Source organism: Staurois parvus, unplaced genomic scaffold (genome assembly GCF_062004578.1).
Source record: "Staurois parvus isolate SC_StPar_1 unplaced genomic scaffold, SC_StPar_1.0 ptg000165l, whole genome shotgun sequence".
Taxonomy (NCBI): domain Eukaryota; kingdom Metazoa; phylum Chordata; class Amphibia; order Anura; family Ranidae; genus Staurois; species Staurois parvus.
Window position 1 is genome coordinate 11,995,899 of NW_028317961.1, and position 24,102 is coordinate 12,020,000.

A 24,102-nucleotide genomic window follows, 5' to 3' on the forward strand; every position below is an offset into this window, starting at 1 on the left:
CGCTTGATCAACGTCTGCAGCGCTGTTCTGTGTATTCTGACAACAATCCACAAATAATGAAAGTACATTGTCAGCACATGGAAGATCAGGGTGTGACTCTTCCATGTACAAGTCCATTTTCTTCTGTGTGCATCTATAGACGCACACAGCCTGGCTTGGGGGGAAGCCTGCAGGTGCGCCTCCATAGGAAGCAGCTTCCTGTGGTAGTACACCTAGAACAGGAGGAGCCTTAAACGCTGGAAGGTGCCCCAGAAAAGGAAGTTTGTGGCTGCTCTGTGCACTATCATTGCACAGAGCAGGTAAGTATAACATTATGGATTATATGTGGGTTTGACTTTCTTTAGGGTAATTATGCATTTTTATTATATTGTTTGCTGTGGTTCAAACGGTGTTTAGGTAATCCCTCACTATTGCTGTGGCACTGGAGTGTTTGCATGCTGCAAGTGTGGCACTGTTTTTTGAAACCTAAGATAATACTCTTTGTCTAGGCTTTTTTCTTTTGAGGTATATGAAAAGTTGGGGGGATTCATCACGAATTATCCGGAACAGTGTGTATCTATTGATCAAGATTGAGGACTTTATGTGTATATTTTTCCAAATTTTGGACTTTTCTTTGGACTTTGGGTGTATTTATTTAGGTCTGTTTGTATAAATTTTTTTTAAGTATAACATGTTTGTAATATCAGAAAACAAAAAATGTAAGCTTTACAGTCACTTTAAACAGTACAACAATAGTGAACACAAATGCAGAAAAAGCATTTGGTGTAGTATGCATCCTATTAAATCATAAAGCAGTATGCCTAGGGCACAAAAACTGAAGAAAGGCATACCAAGGATTACAATAGGGACACAGATTTCAGAAGCAGCAAGTCCTGACAATCTTGCACATGCCTTAGTAGTAATAATTTAGGAAAGGTCATTTATGAATGTGACCTTCTCGGATAAACAAACTGGTCTGGCAATTTACAGTGTTAGCAAAACCCAGGACCATGCATTCACTATATCTGGTCTCCCACAGTACACACTACATGGAAATGCAATTATTTTAGCAAATATTAACTGCTAAATACCTTTTCTCATCAGCACTTAGAGCAGTCTTGTGACTTTTATCAGTGTTTCTTTCTGCTCTAGGAGGATGCAGAACCCCTGACCTCTATCTAAACAGCACTGATTGGCCCTGTGGTGATCACATGCACTCTCCCAAGAAAAAAAAAACTATAGCAGTACATACCACCATCAGGAGATAAGAGGGAGACACTGGAATAAGGGGAGAATCAGAGAAGACAGGATCAAACAGCCTTTTTACACAATGCAAAGGATTAACCCCTTAGGTTCCACAGTGAGTATAACAAGCATGCTTTACAGCATATGTAGACTGATTTTACTGTTGTGGGTTTAGTAACACTTGCACCATACCTTCCCCTACTCTCACTGTAAATATTATATACATGAATGGAATATAGACAAAGGCATTACCTGCAAAATCATCAAGAGAAATATGTCTACAGTAGACAAACAGTGGTCTATAGAGTGGCAGGTGATTGTTTTCATGACCATACATGTTTAGCTGCCTTACATAAATACCGGGATGACAGAACAACATGAAATGAGAGGCAATCATTTTAGGTCTAATCAATGAAACCACTGACAGATATTGTCCCAGGGCTTTGTTAACCGTCACATTCTAACACTTGCACAACTGAACAGCAGAGCTGATTTTATTTTTAGTCCTCATACACACTGGAAGTTTTTACAGCGGCTGTTTTTGGCTTTTGATGTTTTTTTCTACAGCCAGTAAACCCCCCAGCATGTTATCCTATGTGTCCATGCACACATAGACTGGAATCAACGTTTTTTGGCTTGGAAGAAAAAAAACAGGACTAGTGGGTTTGTAGAGGAGTTATTTAGCTGTAAAAACCACTCTAAAGCTGCAAAATGAGGTAAAACGCTGCAAGGCGGCGTCTTGGACTTTTTTTGCCCCAATTTTTTTTTTTTTTTGCAAATGCGGAAAAACGCAGGAAATGCTAATGCAAAAACGCTAAGAAAAAGCTGAAAAGCTCACATTTTTAATGTGACTTTACACAGCTAACGTTACCAGCGTTATCAAAACGCCCCGTGTGCATGGAGCCTTATATCGGACGATCGGTCGGCCTTTTTTTTTCGCCTGCTAGTCTCACATCGAAAGTGAAAAGGTTATTAAAAATCCGAAAATTCTCCTATGAAAGAAAAGAATTTCGAAAGTGATGTCATGTATTGCGTTGTATTTGTATTGTATTTTCAGACGACTACTGTACTGATTAAATGTACGATCTGGTATCGTACGAGAAAAATTTTTGCACTTGTCCCTTCAGATATTGTCATACGAATTGTCATGATCGGCTCTCAAAAGCTGTGTACTAACGATCCGATTATCAGACGATCGGTCCTTTTCGTACGATTTTTTTATAGTGTGTATGGGGCATTAGAGCTGAAGGTACCAAGATACATACTGCTATGACACTACAAAACCTGCATACACTAAATTACATTACAGGACTATACACCCCTGATACTACTATTACATTTTAACAATTCGCATGTTAAAAATTGTTCTATGCTTTTATGTCTCTGTAGAATACCTAGATCAATGGAGAGCCTGAATAGCTTTAACTATGTTACACAATTAAAATCATCACATACAGTATTTATGGTTTTGAAGAACAGCCGGTATTTTTCCTACATACATACGTTATTAGCTCACTGGATTACTGGCAGAATCAACATTTTTTATTTCTTTATTTTTTGCATATATTAAACAGATATAACAAAATAAAATCAGTTAAGACCAGGCCTATTCTGACACTTTTTGTTTACATGTAAAAATTAGTATTTTTTGACTAGGTTACTTAGAACCCCCAAACTTTATTTTAAGCAGAGGCCCTAGAGAATAAAATGGTGGGTTTTGCAATATTTTATGTAACACAATACTTGCGCAGAGGTTTTTAAAAAAAACTAAATTTTTTTTGGGGGAAAAAATACACTTTGATGAATTTTAATGCACAAACACACAATGTGAATAGCCATTTTTTAGTAAACTATAAAAGATGATGTTAAGCCAAGTAAATAGATACCCAACACTTTACGCTTTAAAATTGTGCACGCTTGTGGAATGGTGCCAAACTACGGTACTTAAAAATCTCCATAGGTGACGCTTTAAACCCCCTTCCGCCACCTCTAAATGCAATCCAGCGGCTAATTAGCTGCTAGGTTTGCTTTTATGCAAAACGGCATTGCCAGCTGAAAAGAACAATAACAGGATGATGCCTGTAGCTGCAGGCATCATTCAGGTATACCACTTTAAACCGGCAACATATATGTACATTAGCTGGCCTTAACCACTTGCCGCCCAGCCATCATATGACGTCCTTCCCGGATTGCGTTTTGCGCGTGCCTGCAGGTCCGTGCTGTGGCAAGACCTGTCATTGGACATGGCCAATGACAGATCTGTGTACCGGCCCCGTTGCCAGTACCATGTGACCTGCTGTAACCAATCACAGCAGGTCACATGACAGTTGTATACAATGGATGGCTTCCTTTCATACCATCCATTGTATACAAGTGTGTCTAGCTGTGAATGGTCACAGTGATCACATGCACAGGCTGGGCCAATCACAGCCCATGTGTGTCATGTGATTATCCATGGCCAATCACAGCTAATCACAACAAAAGAACCTGAATGAATCAATTTCATTCAGTTAAATGCTTGCTTATAGCAAAGAAATTATTTGCTATAAGCAATCAAATTGTGTAAAAGAAAATAAAATACTGATCACTTCCCCAAAGTAGTACAATGTTACTATGGTAACATTATACTACTTTGGTCATACTGTAATATGAAAAAAAAAAATCTTAAAAAAAGTAATAAAAAAATAAAAATTGAAAAAAATATTTTTTTTCATGCTGTCACTAGTCAGTGTCCCTGATCACCACCACACCAGTTATATACTGGAGCTGTACTGCACTGATGACAGTATGTAAAAAAGAAATTGTGAAAAAAAACATTTTATGTTTTCATTTTCCGAACATTTATTACAAAAAAATTACAACTTCAAAAAACTCGCCATGCCTCTTATGGAATAGGTCGGACTGTCTACTTTGCAAAAAGGGGCCATTTGGGGGATATCTGTACTGTTCTGACATTTTTGGGCCTCAAGAAATAAGATTGGCCGTCAGTACTTCAGGATCGATCAATATTCAGATATATCCCATAGTTTGTGAACTCTATAACTTTCCTACAAACTAAATAATAAATACTGATTTGGGTTATTTTCACAAAAAAAATGTAGCAAAATACATCTTGGCCTAAATTTATGAAGAACAATTATTTATTTGCAAACTTTTATAACAAAGAAACGTGTTTTTTTTTTTTCAAACTGTTCGGTTAATTTAGCAAAAAATAAAACCCCCGGTGGTGATTAAATACCACCAAAAAAAAGCTCTAGTTGTGCGAAGAAAATGCTAAAATTTAGTTTGGGTACAGTGTTGCATGACTGCGCAATTGTCATTCAAAGTGTTAGAGCTGAAAATTGGAAGGGGATAAAAGTGCCCGGTATTGAAGTGGTTAAAGTAGTAAACAGACCAAAAGGGTAGCAAATGAGACAATTTCATTGTTAGGGTTTACATATACTGTCAGGGCACATTCACAATATTGTGTTGTATGCATTACATGTGTTGGTGCTTGTACCACTTTGTTGATGGATGTGCATTGTAATGCACTGCAACACACTAAGGCTAGGTTTACATATGTGGTACATATGTACATAGGTTCACAGCTGCGGATCTGCATGAAAATCCACCACCCGCACAGAAAAATGTGGACCTGCGGGCAGGTGCCATTAATTCTAATGGCATGCCGCCACATTTTCGGTATAAGTGCAGGGACTTCTTCCCTGCATCTCATTGGGCACGGGAGTCCATTCAAATGAATGGGCTCTCGTGCCTGTGCAAAATGCGGTCAGCACAGTCGCATATATGTGAACCAGGGGTAAGGGGTTGATTTACTAAAACTGGAGAGTGCACAATCTGGTGCAGCTCTGCATAGAAAACAATCAGCTTTCATTATTGTCAAAGCTTAATTAAACAAGCAGAAGCTAGAAGCTGATTGGCTACCATGCGCAGCTGCACCTGATTTTGCACACCCCGGTCACACCGATCCAGACTTTCAGTGAAGTCGTGAGATTTCAAAGTCAGATGACATGCCAATTTCAGGTGCAATTTGCAAGACATCTGGCACAAATGTCTAAGCAAATTGTACCAAGAGTAGTGCATGCACCACTTTAGAAATCGTTATGGCTCCAACCAAGTTGGAACCACACAGATAGGGTGTGACTTGCCATGAGATTTGCAAGTCGTATTGCATGCCAAGTCGCACCCAGTGTGACCGAGGACTTAGAGCCGCTTCACACCACAAAAATGCTGTCTCGATGCGTTCCGGATGCATTTCTGCATGCGCGTTTGTGGCGTGTTCCAGTGCATTTTTGATGCTTTCCGGTTAATTTTTTCCCCTCTCTTTTTCTTCAATTGAAATAGGGACATGTGCGTTCCAGTGCATTTTTGATGCGTTTTAACGCATTCCAGTACAGTTCTGTGCAGGAAAAATGTAGCCTGTTTTACTTTTTTTTTCTGCAACTGGAACTGCAAGCGCTGATGTGAACTATGACATAAACAACCATATAATCTAATTTCTGTGCGTTTTAGATACAGAAAAAAAGCATACCGAGACGCATGCAGTGTGAACTTGCCCTTAGTAAATTAACCCCTAAGTGCACTGCCAGAAACGGTACACTGGCATGAATGGGCTGCCTTAACACAACGCATTTTAAAATGCAGCATAAGGATTGCTAACGCACAACAGCGTGAATAAACCCTCGGAGACTCACAATACAAGGTATTAAAATTTAATGCTTGTATTTTTTCTTCCACACATACATACAAATGAAAGCCAGTTGCCATACCTCAGTTTTTTTCTGATGCTTTATGAAGGGCACAAAGTCATTTGTGTAAAAGGTAACTTGAGCAAGTACACAGTTTACTAGAGACATTAATAATCTAGATTACAACTGCAGGCAAATCAAGCATTTGTGTAGAGAGAATTGATGAGACGCACATATTTCCCCCTTGTACAGTGAACAAGCTGCAAGGAGATCAAAGTCTGTGTGAAACTAGAGAGTGGCTGGTACAATTGTCGGACATTGCGGGCAAACACAAAACAAATAGATGTCTGGCAGCTGGTGCAGCTTTACTGCTCATTTGCATGGAACTGCGCCTAGTTGACAAGCAGCTAATGAAAGACAAGTGATTAGGACGCCTCTGATCACAGAATCCAGTGCATGCTTACATGGGAAACAAATCATACAGAAATAGTATTCTTACATACAGTGTTCTCAGGCATAAGGTGAGATGTCAAACTTGCCAATCAGTGCACAAACCAATGTTTATATGGCACAGTCAGGGGCGGACTGACAACTCATGGGGCCCCCGGGCAATAGGGGATCATGGGGCCTCTGTGTCCTTGCCCAAACTCAAAAATGCCTATGAAAAAGGTACCAGGGGCATCTCATGGGGCCCCCTACTGACCCCGGGCCCTCGGCAGTGCCCGAGTTACCAAATGGTCAGTCCGCCCCTGGGCACAGTAACCCCTGGTGTTGGCCCATCTATTAACAAGGTATTAACCGCAAACCCAAAAATGTCATACATTGCAGCTCACCAATCATTAGATGTGCTGCCTACATTTGGTTTCTTTTTTTTTAGTTTTTTTTCCTTCAGTTTTCACCTGGTGATCTGACTAGTAACACACCTCCTGTATTACAGTGCCCCCACTCTGGATGATGGAGCACAGGGGGAACCATTGGACAGCAGCCCTGTTGGTCTGAGGGGAGGGAAGTGTTAGGGCTCATGTACACGGGGCGTTTGGAAAACTCTTCTGACCGCTGGAAACTGACTGCTAGAAAACGTAGGTTAAAAAACGTCAGTTTAGCCACGTTTCAAAACCGCGTTTATGCGCGTTTGCGTTTAGAAGCGTTTTTAAAAGATAATTTCAGGAGACCCTCAAAAATGCCCAGAATGCACTGAAAAATAGAAAATAATTAACTATTTCAGACATTTTGAGAGAAATAGAGAGAGCAGAAGAAGAGAGAGCAGTATGTGTTGAGATGACCTGCCTTTTCTGGTTGTATTCACTATGGATCCCATCATGAGCATAATGCGGCACGTTCTACCATTTTTTCCTTCACGTGAAACCTGGAACTGACTGTGCTGGCGTACTGGGTCCATATGAATACATGGAAAACACTTTGCATGCATTTCTGATGATGAAAAAAGGCTCTGGACAGCATCTGGATAAGGAGCAGTCAAAAAAAGCTTGCAAGTGCTTCTAAACGTGGTTAACCGCGTTTACAAGCGTTTGAAACACAGGTAAAATCTACTTCTAAACGCAATTTTGGTGCGTTCAAAAAACGACTGTAAACCACTATGTGTAGATGGACATATAGGAAAACATTAGGGAGAGTTCAGGAACTGCTGAAAAAAACGCTGAACAGCTCCTGAACGTCAGTTTAAGAGTTGCAATGTACATGAGCCCTTAGATGTACTAGCAAATTGAAATACACTAACAAATGGAGGCTAAACTGCAGCTCACATGTTATAAGCAGTTACAGCTAGCAGTTTTTCCCTTTTGGGATAAAAGTTTTACATATTTAAAGGCTGACCATTGCAAGAACCCCTACCAGTGTTAAATGGTTTGTCTCGTCCCCGTAACCTATTACAGTGTTTCTCAACCTTTGTCAGTCAGGGCACTCTTTAAAATTATGGACAGTCCTGAGGCACCCCATTCTAAAATGTAAAAAACTATTCTAATAGTTTTATATAACGCAGCAACATCCATACATATAGGACACCCAGCATTAGAGGCTATTCATTTTTCTAAAGCAAATACACTTTTGCACACTGGTACTGACTAGTATTCCATTGTTTCTCTTCTCCCTCAGTTTTTCTCCATCACTGAGCTAATGTGACCCCAGCACAGATGGAGAGGGGCAGGGAAGGGTGAAATAACAAGGAAAGACAAGAAACTTCTTTTGTCTTTTCAAGCTATTTTGGATCTTCCCGTGTCTACTGGTAGCTGCAGGATCCTTTGGCTGTGTCTGTCTTGAGATTCACTTCCCCATCCCCGCAGCAAATTGGATTTGGAAAGTTGGGAGTTGTAGTGTGCTAGATGGGTTTGTGGATTGGAGGGTGAAATAAGGATGCTGTGCAGGCAACCAACATCATCCTTATCAACTGATGATGTCATTGGTTGCCAGGAAGCTGGCGGCTAGGTGGTTGTAATGGTACACAATGAAAACCTGTGGCTTTGTGTAACTAAAATGCAGGCTTGTTCCACCTGCTGGCTTGTATACAAGATTTGGGCAATTTTTAGAGATTTGGCCAAGGCACCCCTGAAGAACCCTCAAGGCACCCTGGTTGGAAAAGGCTGACCTAATACATCTGTAAGAGATCTTTCTTTTAAAAAACAACAGACATGCTTACTGGATCACCAGATGAAAATAGGAGAAAAAAAAGCTAAAAAGAAAACTAGGGTAGCTATCACATCTAAATTTGGAAAGCTGCAATATAAAAAAAATGTTTGCTTTTAGGTTTAATAAACAGCAGTTGAGACTGGTTCACCGGTATGTGTTTGCACGTGTCCCACAATGCTCACAGATATGCAGTCAGCGCCCACTCCAATCAATCTATCCAAATCATGCAATGATCTCCTGTGTATGCGGCACCTTTACTCAACCACATTTTGTAAAGTAAAGTTTAGTAGACTGCAATGTAAATTTAAATGCGTAATGCTTAACAAATTGCAGTTTATTGGAAAAGAAGAGTTCTGTATTATATCAGGATATGCTAATATAAATACACCCAACTAACAGTCTTTGAAGATTAAATGCTGTAAACTTTTGTGTGTGCCTACCTGTTCCATGACATCATACTGACTAAAAATACAGCTTACCTACAGAATTTTTAGGAAAGTAAATACTGGATTGGAACTGAGGAACAGAACATATAAAATAAGCCAAGTCTCCCTCCTCCCCAAAAAAACCCCCCAAAAAAACAAATGAAACTGTGCTGCCTGAAGGACCTATCGCCTGGAGATAACATCAGTAGAGGCTTGAATATCTGCCTGGTAGAATTTACAAAAAGACCAGGTGATAATCTTGCAAACTGGGAACGTAGTATGCCAAAAACAGCAAGAGGCACGCACGAATCCAGTCCAAATGCTCCTTGACTGAAAAGGATGGAACCAAATCTTTAAGACCATACATTTGGATTATGGTCTGCCTCAGTCACCTAGAGATGGGGGATAAAGAAGCCGTTGTGCCCTTATAGGGTCTATATGGAATAAAAAAGAAACAATCTTCCTGAAGAAGTGGCTGAAAGCAAGATTTTCTCAGCTTGAACCACTTCCAGAAAATGGAGAGCAATTTCCTCTAAAACCAGCCATTGATGGTTCGAATCTCGACCGGTTCAACAGGGACAGGCCAAATTTTTAACCATGCATGGGCAGGCTGATTGTGCCTAAGTTGGTGGTTGTATGACTTGGGTACAACCAGCATGTCGCATTTTACATGCAATTATTGCTAACGGCTATCACAGCTGCTAACAATACTCACTGTATTCCCTGTCGGGAGAACACAATAGCTCCATGGGAGGGATTCCCCCATCAACACAGTCAGGGATTTTCTTTCCTGCAACCTGCCGAAGAAGCATCAATTAGGCGTCTTACCAGGTCAGTGTACCAAATCCATTTGATTCCACCATAGCAATGAAGATCACTGGAATGTCCTCCATCACAACTGTGCGAAGCAGGCAAGAAAGACGTTTCAGGGGAGGAAAAGGCATAGATCAGGGTGTACTGAGTTAGCAGAGTATCTACTAGAGCAGGGGTAGGCAACCTTAAAGAGGTGGAGAGCTACCTAAACAACATGGAAGAAGTCAAAGATCACCAGGCACAGTAACACCTCCTCACACCTGATTTAAACCTCTAATTGCCGTACTACCGTGTCACAATCATGTGCACTGCACAGCAATCATGAGTTCAAATCAGGTTATTAGGAGAGCAGTTGGTTCACTCCGAATGGGAGAGAAGCCGGAACTATGGAAGAGGAATCAGCTTATGCAGCTTTTGCTCCCTACTACAGCTCCACCTTTACAAGTAGTCCCTCTGCATTGCATTCTGTTTGATGCTCTGGGATGGTGGGACAGCAAGCCCAGACCACAATCTACCAGTCGCCTGGCCAAGATCTACTGGTTGCTGACCCCCATACTAGATGATCCTTGTACCTGGAGATAAACGTGTCCAGTTTGCTGTTGAACATGGAAGCAAGAGGGTTGACCTTTGGTATCCCCCACCTGCAACAGGTCCTGGAACACTTCTTGAGTACATGAACCACTACCCTGGGTTCAGATGCTGCCAGCTGAAATTCCACTCTCCAATTTCCTACACCTGGGCAGAAAAAGCAGGAACGTGAGGTAATGCCTTGGACAGAATCTGAACTACCTGTTTTGCCACAGTGAGACTTCTGATTACTCCCTGATGGTTGATGCATGTATGCCACGGTCATGTCCTTGTCTGATTTCAACCAAATCAGATGACCTACCATCAGAGGATGAGCCAACACTACAGAGTCAGCCAAATCACTCAAAGTTCCAGGTTACTGACTGGGAGATGAGATTCCAAAATGATCAAATCTCCTGTAGGATGCCCATGATTCCCAGCCTGATGGAGTGGTATCCATTGTGAGGATCTTCCAGAATATGAAAATGAGGGAATTACCCCAACTCCAGAGCCGACTTCCTAAGCCACCAGGCCAGGGATAACCTAATGCTCGGTGCCAAACAAAACAATTTGTCTAGGGACCTGAAAGACTTGTTCCATGAAAAACAGAAGGTTGTGTTGTAGGGGTCAGACAACATTGTCTGTTCCGTCAACAGGAGGTTGTCCAAATATGCTATGCAGTTACAGCTGGGGTTTTACTGTTGCTAACAGTTTGGTGAACACCTAAGGTGTAGACAAAAATCCGAAGGGTAGAGCCACCAACTGGTAGAGTAGGGGATCCAAAGCAAAACATATATGTCCTGGAAAGATAGGAACATACAGGTACGCGTCTTTAATGTCCACAGAGTAGGAGAGTCTCCCTGGTGAGGCCATTACATATATTGTGGATTCCACAAGGAATTTCTGGAGGCAAATGCCCGTTTTGAGTATAGGTTAGTTGGAACAAGCTGGAGGAAAACCCCTGAAAACAAACATTCACCAGAGGAACCATGGCAATGAAACCTTGATCTAGGAGTCCTCAGAGAGCTCAATGGAGATCTGTGAATTGAGCTACCATCTCCTGCACCAAAGTGAAAGAAATGCAAGTTATCCAAACATCTCTCCCCAATCTGGAAATCACCTGCATGCTGAGGAATGCTTGCCTGAGGATTTGGCAGACTTTGAATGCCAGACCCTGTGAGCAACCTGGAAACCTGACTTAGAATGCCTGTGTGAAAGGGGCCTTAGGCTTCCTCTGCTAAGAAAGCTGCGTGCTCTTTCCGTCAGCAGTGCCTTAGATGAATAGTATCTAGTAAAAAGCGAAAGTGACGTTGCCCCTCATTACAACGCAGAACAGAACACATCTAATACAAACATTCCACAGTCCAGCACCTTAACCAGGATGTCCATACATGAGTCCTGACAGGAGAATATTGCAGTAACAAAACAAGGTAGCTTTTATGAGACTGCCACATGCACTATTTTGGTGTGTTTTAGTGCATATTCAAATAAATGGTCTGCTTTAACCCAATACATGTTTAACTGTATGCATAAATGTGTGAATATGCGGCTACAGTTTTAAATGGACTCTACATAAGTGACAAGCAAATTAAAGCTAAATTATGCAGATAACATACTTTAAGCATTTACGGCATTTTTTTTTGTTATCTTTTGGGGAGAAAAAAAAGTGCAAAGTATATAAATACAAGCTGACAGTTATAAACACTCCTGCCAGTGTTAGATCGTTTGTGCCAACCAATGTAACTGAAACGTTTGCTGGACATCTTGGTAGGTTACAGAAAGTGGAAAAAAAAAAGGATCTATTGGCAGGATCAACAGGTAATACGTTCTATATTACAGATTGAACTAAGAAAAACAAAAACTTTTGTATTAATGCAGACTGCAACATATATGTCATTTTTTATTTTGCCAATAATTCAACTTTTAAAGGAGGCATACAGTTCAATCAGCCATGTGCATAAACCCTAAAGGCAGAATATAGAGTATAAGGTTGTTTCTATGGAAATGCCATCAGACTGTGGAATTATTTTGTGTAAGAGCAAGCCCTATGTCAACACTGTTTCATTGCCAGAAAACAATTGAATGTCCTTTTCACATATGCGTAGTTTTAACTATTTAATTTCAATTAAATGTGTCTTTCCTCCAGAACACCTCCCCTGGTCCTGGAATGCAAAAAAAAAAAAATGGCTACATATAAAACAAATAATAATTGCTTTTTAGTCAAATCACTGACTCAGAAAAATAGCACTGCCACATCTCTTTACTTTGTTAAAATAATCTAAAAATATTACCAAGGAAATTACAGTATACTAAAATGAACATTTTATTATGCTTTAAACATAAAAACACTTACAAATATTAAGGTGTGCATATCCAAAACCCCACAATTAAAATTGACAGATTTGATATAATTCTAGGAGTCCTCCCTATTATGATAGATCTCTCAATTTTACAGATCTTATATCTTGACAATTATCTTATCCAGCCTTTCTCAACCTTCCCCAACCTTTTCACCCCTGAGGAAACCCTAAAATTATTTTCAGGTTTCAGGGAATACCTGCTAAAATTAGATTTACAGCTCACAGTACATTTAAAGGAAAAAAATGCCTGGTGAATTGCAGATTTGACACCCAGCGCATTTCATTTCCTAACACCCTTTTACTCTTCTTGGCAAAGTGATTTTTCAGTAATAATCACAAAATGAAAAAAATAATAATAAACCACAAACCTGCAAACATATATGAGAATGAATTTTGTATACATTTAGCTAAATCCTTCTCAACCCCTCCACTATCCCATCTTATTCTAGCTAGCTAAATGTAAAAAGCAGAATGCAAATTAAGCAAAATCCGTGATGCCTTTTGGTGCTGGTCTGCAGATGTATCCTCTTCACAGTAGTAGCTGAATGCATGCATGCAGGCTTGTTTCCTCTAGTGGTTGGTGATCTGGTTCTCCAATTTTACACGAGTGCATTGTAAAAAAAAGGTAGGATCATTTATGATGATGGCTGCCATGTTGTTGTAAGCTATGGTCTGCAACTACAATGTAGACAGCAGACAAGCCGAATATAGACAATACAATGTTTACACTGAAATGAGCACATTATCACAAACCAAAACGTACAAAGGAAGATGTTCACATTTCCAAAGATGCTTGGTTTCTCTGGATATATTGTTGTTATATATTTTGCTGTATAAAGGCATTCCCTAAAATGTTCTCAAGTCAATTTACCGTACATATAATTATTACAACAGAAAGGCCTGCAAATACCATCCAGTCTCTGAGAGGCACAAATCCACTATAGCACACCAAGAATTTCACGTTAATCTTCTTAACATTTTCTCCTTTCCCAAGCAGTCAGTCATGAATACGGTAAAAAGCAGGGTGGAACAGCTGTTGACTGTCACGTGAGGTGCTCAGATATTAAAAAGACTTGTACTGGATCATGTTAAGTGCATGCATCCTATGTAATGTGTAGTGGTTATTTTTAACAGAAATCACGCCACCCAAAAAAAAAAAATCTCAATCTCTCTCTCATATATATATATATATATATATATATATATATATATATATATATATATATATACACATACACACACACACAAACACTCACAGGTGTTGGATAAAAATATGGAAACACTACATGATTTAAATAAAGATAAGGCAAGTGAGCGCAAAGCACAAAATATCGGCAGCTAGCAAATAAGGCAATCCTCAGCACCTCAGATCAAAATACAAATAATTGAAATATGCAGCGCCATAAAACAAATGATAAAATGTTAAACACGAAATCTCAGCATAATCGCTGGAACATAATATCAACACCTTGAGTAAAAAAAGTCTGGTATGAAATGAATAAACCCAGTAAGAAAGGTTCCCGTGGATTTGAACATATGTGGGATGTACACAAACAGCAGGAACTTCAGATGTTCACTCGATCTAAAATCCTGAAGAATCTAGTACAATAATGCGCTTACCACAAGAACATACAAACTGAGCATTGTATGCATGTCATCAGGTATACCATCAGCAGCTGGAAAAGGCCTGGACAGCAATGAGAACAGTAACCGGTCATCCACGTTAGACACTCGAAGGCCTCAGCAAACACTCAGGGGTCACATCTGGTTCACTGGTGGGTCCAACGACGTCCAGCCTCCTGGTGGTACTTCTCCTGAGATGGTCCACCTTACACGGCTCGCAAATAACGAGCCAAAGGCAAAAGGTACTAATGGTGAAGCACGTCTTTATTCTGATATATCAAATAAAATTAGTATACAACTCACATTTAGAGTTTCAGGTAATCTCTAAGCATATTCAAAGATCCCTGGTGGTCAGTGGTTCCCTGGTGGTTAGTGGCGATCCACCCAGCAGACGCCACTAACCACCAGGGAACCAAGACGTGCTTCACCATTAGTACCTTTTGCCTTTGGCTCGTTATTTGCGAGCCGTGTAAGGTGGACCATCTCAGGAGAAGTACCACCAGGAGGCTGGACGTCGTTGGACCCACCGGTGAACCAGATGTGACCCCTGAGTGTTTGCTGAGGCCCTCAAGTATCTAACGTGGATGACCGGTTACTGTTCTCATTGCTGTCCAGGCCTTTTCCAGCTGCTGATGGTATACCTGATGACATGCATACAACGCTCAGTTTTTATGTTCTTGTGGTAAGCGCATTATTGTACTAGATTCTTCAGGATTTTAGATCGAGTGAACATCTGAAGTTCCTGCTGTTTGTGTACATCCCACATATGTTAAAATGCATGGGAACGTTTCTTACTGGGTTTATTCATTTCATACCAGACTTTTTTTACTCAAGGTGTTGATATTATGTTCCAGCGATTATGCTGAGATTTCGTGTTTAACATTTTAGCATTTGTTTTATGGCACTACATGATTTAAGGTGTGAAGGTGATGACATGCTTTGCTTTGAAAGCAGAAGTGATGTAACATTCTTATGCTTCTGCTGTGTGATGAGACACCTAGTGAACAGGTGGGGGTCTCACTTTCGTCATTCACTGCGTGAGCTGCTAGTAATACAGAGTCATGTCAGATCTTACGGACTTTCAAAGAGGGCAAATTGTTGGCACCTGCTTAGCTGGTGCCTCTGTGGCTGAAGTTGCCAATTTATTTGCGGTATAGTGAGGTATAGGTGAAAAAGGCATATATAGTTTCTGGGAAAGTGTCATCTGATAAGCATAAGTTTGCCATGGTCAACTGATTAAAATACAAAAGGACATTACGCGGGATTTTGACCCGGAATAAGAAAGCACCTGCTGCAAAAGTGACTGCAGAGCTCAATCTCAGTGTTCCAAAACACGTGCCCACAAAAACTGTGCGGAAGGAATTCCATAAGCAAAACATTCACGGGCGTGCTGCAATTGCCAATGTTCAGAAGAAGAGAGAATGGTGCAATAGCCATAAATTGTGAACCATCAATGAATGGAAGATTGTAATATGGTCTAATCTAATTGAATCGAGCTTCACATTGTTCCCAACCACCAGACATGTTTACTAGTGCCATACATTGTCCCAAGCTTGCTAGGACGACAGTCTTGTGCCAATGGTACATGCTTTGTGCAGCCATATCTTGGTATTCTACAGGCCCCATTATCCCAAGCTTACTAGCACGACGGTCTTGTGCCAATGGTACATGGTTTGGGCAGCCAAATCTTGGTATTCTGCAGGCCCCATTATCCTGAGCTTACTAGGATGATGGTCTTGTGTCAATGGTACATGCTTTGGGCAGCCATATCTTGGTATTCTGCAGGCCCCATTATCCTGAGCTTACTAGGACAACGGTCTTGTGCCAATGGTACATGCTTTGGGCAGCCATATCTTGGTATTCTGCAGGCCCCATTATCACCTTGAAAGGTAGATTTACTGCCAGCAAATATGTACAAATTTCGGCCAACCATGTGCACCCCATGGTACAGACATTGTTTCCCGAAGACAGCGCCATTTGCCAAAACAATAATGCTCTGATTCACATAGTTTATGATGTCAAATCATGGTTTGACAATCATGCAGCCAAAATCTCGCACTTTCCCTGGGCGCCACAGTTTCCAGACCTCAATATCACAGAGCCACTATGGTCATTTTGGAGAACAAGGTTCAGGCTTGTATTTCGCTCTCTGTGAGAACTGAAACAATTTTTGCATGAAGAGTGAAGCTTGCATCTTCAAAAAAAAGCCAGCAATGACAAACCCCTTACTGTCAGTTAGTCTATACTCCATAGTATTCCCCTTCACTTTTGCCCAGCAGCTACATAAAAGGTATTGTAGGAAGGGAGAAGAGGGCAGGCGGTGAGGAGCTGGGTCAGCACAGACAGTAATTAGGGAATCCCAGAGAAGAAGAGGGCTATGACATGCCAGGAGGAAGGAAAAACTGGCAAGAAACTACACATAATCATATTGCATGCCAAGTCAAATAAGAAATATTTTGAAAATGTAAGAAAAATAGGTTAGCTTTAACCAAAGACATACATGGACCTGTGGCTAGATGTCCACTAATGTTGACCAGTACAAAAGTTGAACATTAGGTACACAGTGGCAAAATATGTGAAGCAAATCATTATCGCAACTTCTAGACATTAAAAAACAATGGCCATACAAAAGTATAAGTAGATAAGGCTAAAACAGGTTGATTTACTAAAACTGGAGAAAGCAAAATCTGGTGCAGCTCTGCATAGAAACCAATCAGCTTCCAGGTTTTATTGTCAAAGCGTAACTGAACAAGCTGAAGTTGGAAGCTAATTGGATACCATGCACAGCTGTACCAGATTTTGCACTCTCCAGTTTTAGTAAATCAACCCCTATGGCTATTAATTCAATCACTGAACAAAAATGGGCTAGCTGCGTTAATTGCTACTTAGGAAGGTCATTATTTGTAAGTTTTCTCATTGAAAACAAATGAGAAATGTTGATATTAATAATGGATAACATATTTACGCACTAACCCACCAGACGTCTTCCAATATATTAAGCAACCAACAGCTCGTCTGTTTATTACCAACCGCATTTTTCATGAAGCAGAAAATATTGAAGGGTCGTCATTCACAAAATAATAAAATGAGGCCCCAGGATGCTAGAAATCTTTACAGTGAACACGCAAACTCCTGAAATAAACAATATTTCAACCGCTTTTTGCAGACAAAAGCACTACATCAAAGCTATAAATCAAAATAATAGCACCTTCCAGATCTTACCCATCTTTTCAGTCATTGATTGTGGGTGACTGCGGAGCCATAGGAGATTCCAGAACGGTTCTTAGACATCTAGTAGGCTTCTCTCCACAGATCACAATCGTTACATCTTACACAGTAGGACAATCTAGAAAATCTGATAATTCCATATCCGAACCTTCACATAGGCCAAGAGAAACAGGTCAGTGGGGGATCCTGCAGCCACATATTAGCTAGGTGAGCGTGTCATCAACCTACACTTCCAGACTGGCCAAAATGGAGCTTGTCACTTCCACAGCAAGAGATTAGAGGGTTGGGGAGGGGACAGGGGCTCCTCTGATCACCTTCTCTGAAACGCTGCGTCAATGTGTTGAGCTGCTTATCTTATGCTAAGCCCAAAGCAAACTGGTCACTGGTCCTGGCAGCTGCTTCCCCTCATGGCCTAATTCCTCAAGAGAACAGCCGACAAGTCACAGCAACAGAAAATCCTTCGCCCAACACAGGCCTCCGAAAACAAAGTCCCAGATTTAGCCTTAATGTAACATAATATCCATTGTCTACTGTATAAACTACCAACGTAAGGCTAACTGTTAACAAAAGATTGTTGAGTATTTAGTCAATTCTGTATGCTATCGTAAAAGGGACTCAGAGGTTCCCTTCTGTTCTAGAAGTTCCAACATGCTTTGCCATGAATCATAACAACATGATGGGATGCTGGGGTTGATCTACTACAGGCAAATAGACTGTGCATTTTGCAAATGCAGTTGCACTCTGCAAGGGAATTTGCTTCAGAGCTTAGTAAATGAGGGGAAGCTCTGCTGATTTCCGTCATCCAATTATATCCAAAAAAATGCTGTTTTTTTTTTCCCTTGTATGTTATTTGGCATTCTTCGCAAAGTGAAGTTTCACCTCATTTACTAAGCTTTGAAGCAAATGTTCTTGCTGAATGAAATTGCACTTGCAAAGTATACAGTCAATTTGCCTTTAGTAAATCCCCACTGAGACACGATCAATAACATTTGCTTAGGTGGTTGAGAATCATCACATACACAAAGGATCCTATTGTCCGCCAAGAAAAACAGAGGCTTCGCAAGCTCCCACAGTCATTGTAATTTTATTGATCTTTATGGCAATGACCACTAGGGCCCTCTGATCCCTCCTGTATTCATTTATATTGGAATTGTCCTGAAGGTGGGCATAGGACACTGCTGTGAAACTAGTGGTGTACGAAATGGAAATTCTGGTGCCGGAACCGAAATGGAAAATTCAGGATGCACTTGACCGAAAACCAAAACCCAAACCAAAATGGACAATTCTTAATAATATATTTTCAAACACAATTTTCTGGGAAGAAAATACACTTTAATTATTAAAAAAAACGCACAATATATACCCCATTTTTTTTTGTAAAATATGAAAGATGATGTTACGCCGAGTAAATAGAAACCTAACATGTCATGCTTTAAAACTGCGCAACCTCGTGGAATGGTGTCAATCTACGGTACTTAAAATTTCCATAGGTGATGCTTTAAACCAGTTACCAGTTTAAGGTTACAGAGGAGGTCTAGTGCTAGAATTATTGCTCTTGTGTTCACCACTACACACGAGCAGAGGGGGGACAGGGGCACTTTAAACTTTTTTTTTTATTTTATTTATTTACTTAATTTTTTTACACTGTCCCTTTACATTTTTTTTTTTTATCACTTTTATTCCTATCACAAGGAATGCATGCATCCATTGTGATAGAAATAAGCAGTGACAGGTCCTCTTTATGAGGAGATATGGGGTCAATAAGACCCCACATCTCTCTTCTGCAATGTAAAGCATTAGATCAAAAAAAGCATTGATCTAGTGCTTTCAACAAAAAAAAAAAAGGCCTTGTTTACAAGAAGCCAGAACCGGAAGTGACGTAGTGACGTCGCTCCGGTCCTCCAATGGCATAGATATTAGTGAAAGCCATTTTTCCTTCACTTATCTCTATGCCCAGTGCCGGGATCATTTGATGGTTTCTCAGGTAAGGATCAGGGGCGGGGTTATTTTCGGCACCTGTATTGGTGCTTATTTTCATATCGGCCAAAGGCAGCAGGGTGGGGCGGGGCAGGGGGGGTGATCTGAGTCATCACACAAGACCTCGGTTGGAAGAAAATTTTCCATGATTCAGTACCCCTGGTATATCATATTCACTTATTTGAAACTTTATTTTACATTTCCTCCGTTACTTTATGGTTTCCATGCCTAGGCAAATCATGTCATAAATCCCAGGAGTCTTCAGGAGGGGTTTCCTCAACTAAGCACATCCTCCTGTCTGCATGCCTGTGCTAAGGGTAGATGGATTCCAGGAAGTAAATGCTACATGAATCATCTGCCTCTTACTCAAGATGGCCATGGCCAGAATTACTAGGGGGGGGGGGGGTGTTTTTCAAAGTGATTTCTCATCATAATAAAGTATGGAGACATGGATGGATGGATGGATGAGTTTGCTTTGAATATTAAAAATGAATTAAACAGCGTGTTTGGTTTGTAGTGCTCAAATGCAGTGTAGTTCCACTTTGCAAATGCAGCGAGTTCAACTTTAACAGTACAACTTGGTATCATTGTTGCTTTTTGGTTTTGGAGAAGTAACACACAGAACATCCTCAGCTGCCTTGCAAAGGCATTGTCTGGGCTTCTGTACCTTAGACATAACACTAAACTCTGGATTAAAAACAAAATTCTATTCAAGTATGTATGTATTCTTAACTCAGAAAAGTACCTTCTATTGCCCTCAGCCACCTCCAAATTCATTTTTGTGCTGTTATGACATGACTTTCTGAAAGAGGGTAGTTAGATTCATTCTCCATGGTCCCATTGTATACAGGAAGGTAACCACCCTCTCTTGCTCACTAAGGATTATGGGATTTGCAGTGTGTGCACTACACACGAGCGCAACTAATATACACTGCTAAATCCAAACAAATGGAAGTAAGTGGGAAAAGGAGGGGTTCGGGAGCTCACAGAGGACATTACAAGGAGGCAGAAAAACACAGTAACAACTATTTCATGAAAAACAGACTAAAGGACGATTCAGTACAGGATGCGTATGGATTATTTTTGGAGAATAAGCATATTTAGTTTCAGTTTGAGGAAAGAGATTCCTTTATGTAAGCCTACTCTGTACATTGCTTCATATGTCCCATCGGAACTCAAATATTAGAGTCAGGGACAACACTTATGAGAGGGTGTATGATGTGGCAGTGTGGCTTCCATATGTATTTGCAAATGTATACAATAAACCCTTTATTATTATTTATTATTTCAGGTACTTATATAGCGCAGTTAATTTACGCAGCGCTTTACACATATATTGTACATTCACATCAGTCCCTAACCCTCAAGGGGCATACAATCTAAGGTCCCTAACTTACATTCATACATACACATACTAGGGCCAATTTAGACAGGATCCAATTCACCTACCAGCATGTCTTTGGAGTGTGGAAGGAAACCCACGCAGGCACAGGGAGAACATGCAAACTCCAGGCAGGTGGTGCTGTGGCTGGGATTTGAACCAACGACCCTAGTGCTGCCAGGTGGAAATGTTAACCATTTAGCCACTGTGCTACCCTTTATTTGCATCTCTACATGCACTTTTCTATTTCCATAGTTTCAAACAGATCAGAGCAGCTACCACTGTTTTGGAAGAATTCAGCTGCCTTGCAAAAGCGACATTTGGTCTTTTGGTGTGTTGCTGTACCTTTACGGAGGAAAGAGCTGTCTCCATGTGAGTCTGATTTTTGTTTGTGCATTGCTATATACTGTATATGTCCAGTAGCTTGGACCTTGGGTTTTCTTGTTCACCAATAAATTATACTGTATATATAAAAATATATACTGCACATACACACACTCACCAGCTACTCTATTAAATACACCTGTTCAATTGCATGGTAACACAAATTGCTAATTAGCCAATCACATAGCAGCAACTCAATGCATTTAGGCATCTGGACATGATGAAGATGACTTGTTGAAGTTCAAACTGAGCATCAGAATGGGGAAGAAAGGGGATGTAAGTGACTATGAATGTGGCATGGCTGTTGGTGCCAGACGGGTTGGTCTGAGTATTTCAAAAACTGATCTACTGGGATTTTCACACACAACCATCTCCAGGATATACAGAGAAAGGTCTGAAAAAGAGAAAACATCCAGTGAGCAGCAGTTGTGTGGATGAAAATGCCTTGTTGAGGTCAGAGGTCAGAGGAGAATGGGCAGACTGGTTCGAGTTGACAGAAAGGCAACAGTAATTCAAATACCCACTCATTACAACCAAGGTATGCAGAATACCATTTCTGAAAGCACAACACATCAAACCTTCAAGCAGATGGGCTACAGCAGCAGAAGACCACATTGGGTGCCACTCCTGTCAGCTAAGACCAAGAAATGGAGGCTACAATTCACACAGGCTCACCAAAATTGGACAATAGAAGATTGGAAAAATGTTGCCTGGTCTGATGAGTATTGAATTCAGATGGTAGGGTCAGAATTTGGCATAAACAACATGAAAGCATGGATCCATCCTGCCGTATCAACAGTTCGGGCTGGTGGTGGTGTAATGGTGTGGGGGATATTTTCTTGGCACACTTTGGGCCCCTTAGTTCTAATTGAACATAATTTAAATGCCACGACCTACCTGAATATTGTTGCTGACCATGTCCATCCCTTTAGGACTGCAGTGTACCCATTTTCTGATGGCTACTTCCAGCAGGATAATGCACCATGTCACAAAGCTCAAACTGGTTTCTTGAACATGACAATGAGTTCACTGTACTCCAATAGCCTCCACAGTCACCAGATCTCAATCCAATACAGCACTTTTGGGATGTGGTGGAATGGGAGATTCGTATCATGGATGTGCAGCTGACAAATCTGCAGCAACTGCATGATGCTATCATGTTAATATGAACCAAAATCTCTGAGGAATGTTTCCAACACCTTGTTGAATCTATGCCACAAAGTGTTAAGTGTATTCTGAAGGCAAAAGGGGGTTCAACCCGGTAATAGGACGGTGCACCTAATAAAATAGCGTGGCCATGATTTTATATATATACCAAAAGTATTGGGACACCCCTCCAAATCAATGGATTCAAGTGTTCCAATCACCTCCATGGCCTCAGGTGTATAAAATCAAGCACCTAGGCATGCAGACTGCTTCTACAAACATTTGTGAAAGAATGGATCACTCTCAGGAGCTCAGTGAATTCAAGTGTGGTACAGTGATGGGTTGCCACCTGTGCAAAAAGTCCATCCATTAAATTTCCTTGCTACTAAATATGCCAGAGTCAACTGTTAGTGATATTTTAACAAAGTGGAAGCTACTGGGAACAACAGCAACTCAGCCACGTAAAATGACGGAGCAGGGTCAGCGAAAGCTGAAGCGCACATAAGTCACCAACTGTCTGCAGAGACAATAGATAAAAACCTCGAAACTTTGTGTGGCCTTCAGATTAGCACAACAGTGCGTAGAGAGTTCCATAGAATAAGTTTCCATGGCCGAGCAGCAGCATCCAAGCCTTACGTCACCAAGTGCATTGCAAAGCGTCAGTTACAGTTGTGTAAAGCACACCACCACTGAACTCTACAGCAGTGGAGACGTGTTCTCTGGAGTGAGGAATCATGCTTCTCTGTCTGGCAATCTCATGGAAGTGTCTGGGTTTGGCAGTTGACAGGAGAACTGTACTTTCCTGACTGCACTGTGCCAAGTGTAAAGTTTGGTGGAGGGGAAATATGGTATGGGGTTCTTTTTCGGTGGTTGGGCTTGGCCCCTTAGTTCCAGTGAAGGGACCTCTTAAGGCATCAGCATACCAAGACACTTGGGATAATTCCATGCTCCCAACTTTGTGAGAACAGTTTGGGAATGGCCCCATTCTGTTCCAACATGACTGTGCACCAATGCACAAAGCAAGGTCCAGAAAGACATGGATGAGCGAGTTTGGGGTGGAGGAACTTGACTGGCCTGCACAGAGTCCTGATCTCAACCAGACAGAACACCTTTGGGATGAATTAGAGCGGAGACTGCAAGCCAGGCCTTCTGGTACAACATCAGTGCCTGACCTCACAAATGTGCTTCTGGAAGAATGGTCAAAAATTCCCATAGACACACTCTTAAACCTTGTGGACAGCCTTCCCAGAAGAGTTGAAGCTGTTATAGCTGCAAAGGGTGGGGCCAACTCAATATTGAACCCTACGGACTAAGACTAAGATGCCATTAAAGTTTATGTGCGTGTAAAGGCAGGCGGCCCAATACTTTTGGCAATATAGTGTGTGTGTATGTATATATATATATATAATATATATATATATATATACATACATACATACACACACAAACACACATACATACCTAGACAGACAAACATATTATGGACAGAGTTTTAGTTGAGGCTAATTAAAGGAAGGGGTGCATATATGCAGAATATTCCTCTAGTAATGTCTTTGTTAAATGTCAGAAATCATCTGAATACATCTAGTGGGAAAAGGCCAACAATAACTACTGGTCTTTGTGCAATGTGAATGGAGTATGAG

General features: G+C 40.8%; 1 protein-coding gene across 6 annotated transcripts in view; it reads right to left on the reverse strand.

Moving 5' to 3' along the window:
• MAP7 (microtubule associated protein 7) overlaps nt 1-24,102 on the reverse strand; it is a 245,121-nt gene that overhangs the window by 130,888 nt on the left and 90,131 nt on the right. Inside the window, exon 1 of one of the 6 annotated variants that reach the window (XM_089676220.1) lies at nt 17,566-17,585. The exons of the other annotated variants lie outside the window; for them this stretch is intronic. Coding sequence (XP_089532346.1) covers nt 17,566-17,581 — 16 coding nt within the window. The 5' untranslated portion in view covers nt 17,582-17,585. Of the gene's footprint in view, nt 1-17,565; nt 17,586-24,102 lie in introns of those variants that run through there. 6 annotated transcript variants of the gene reach the window in all.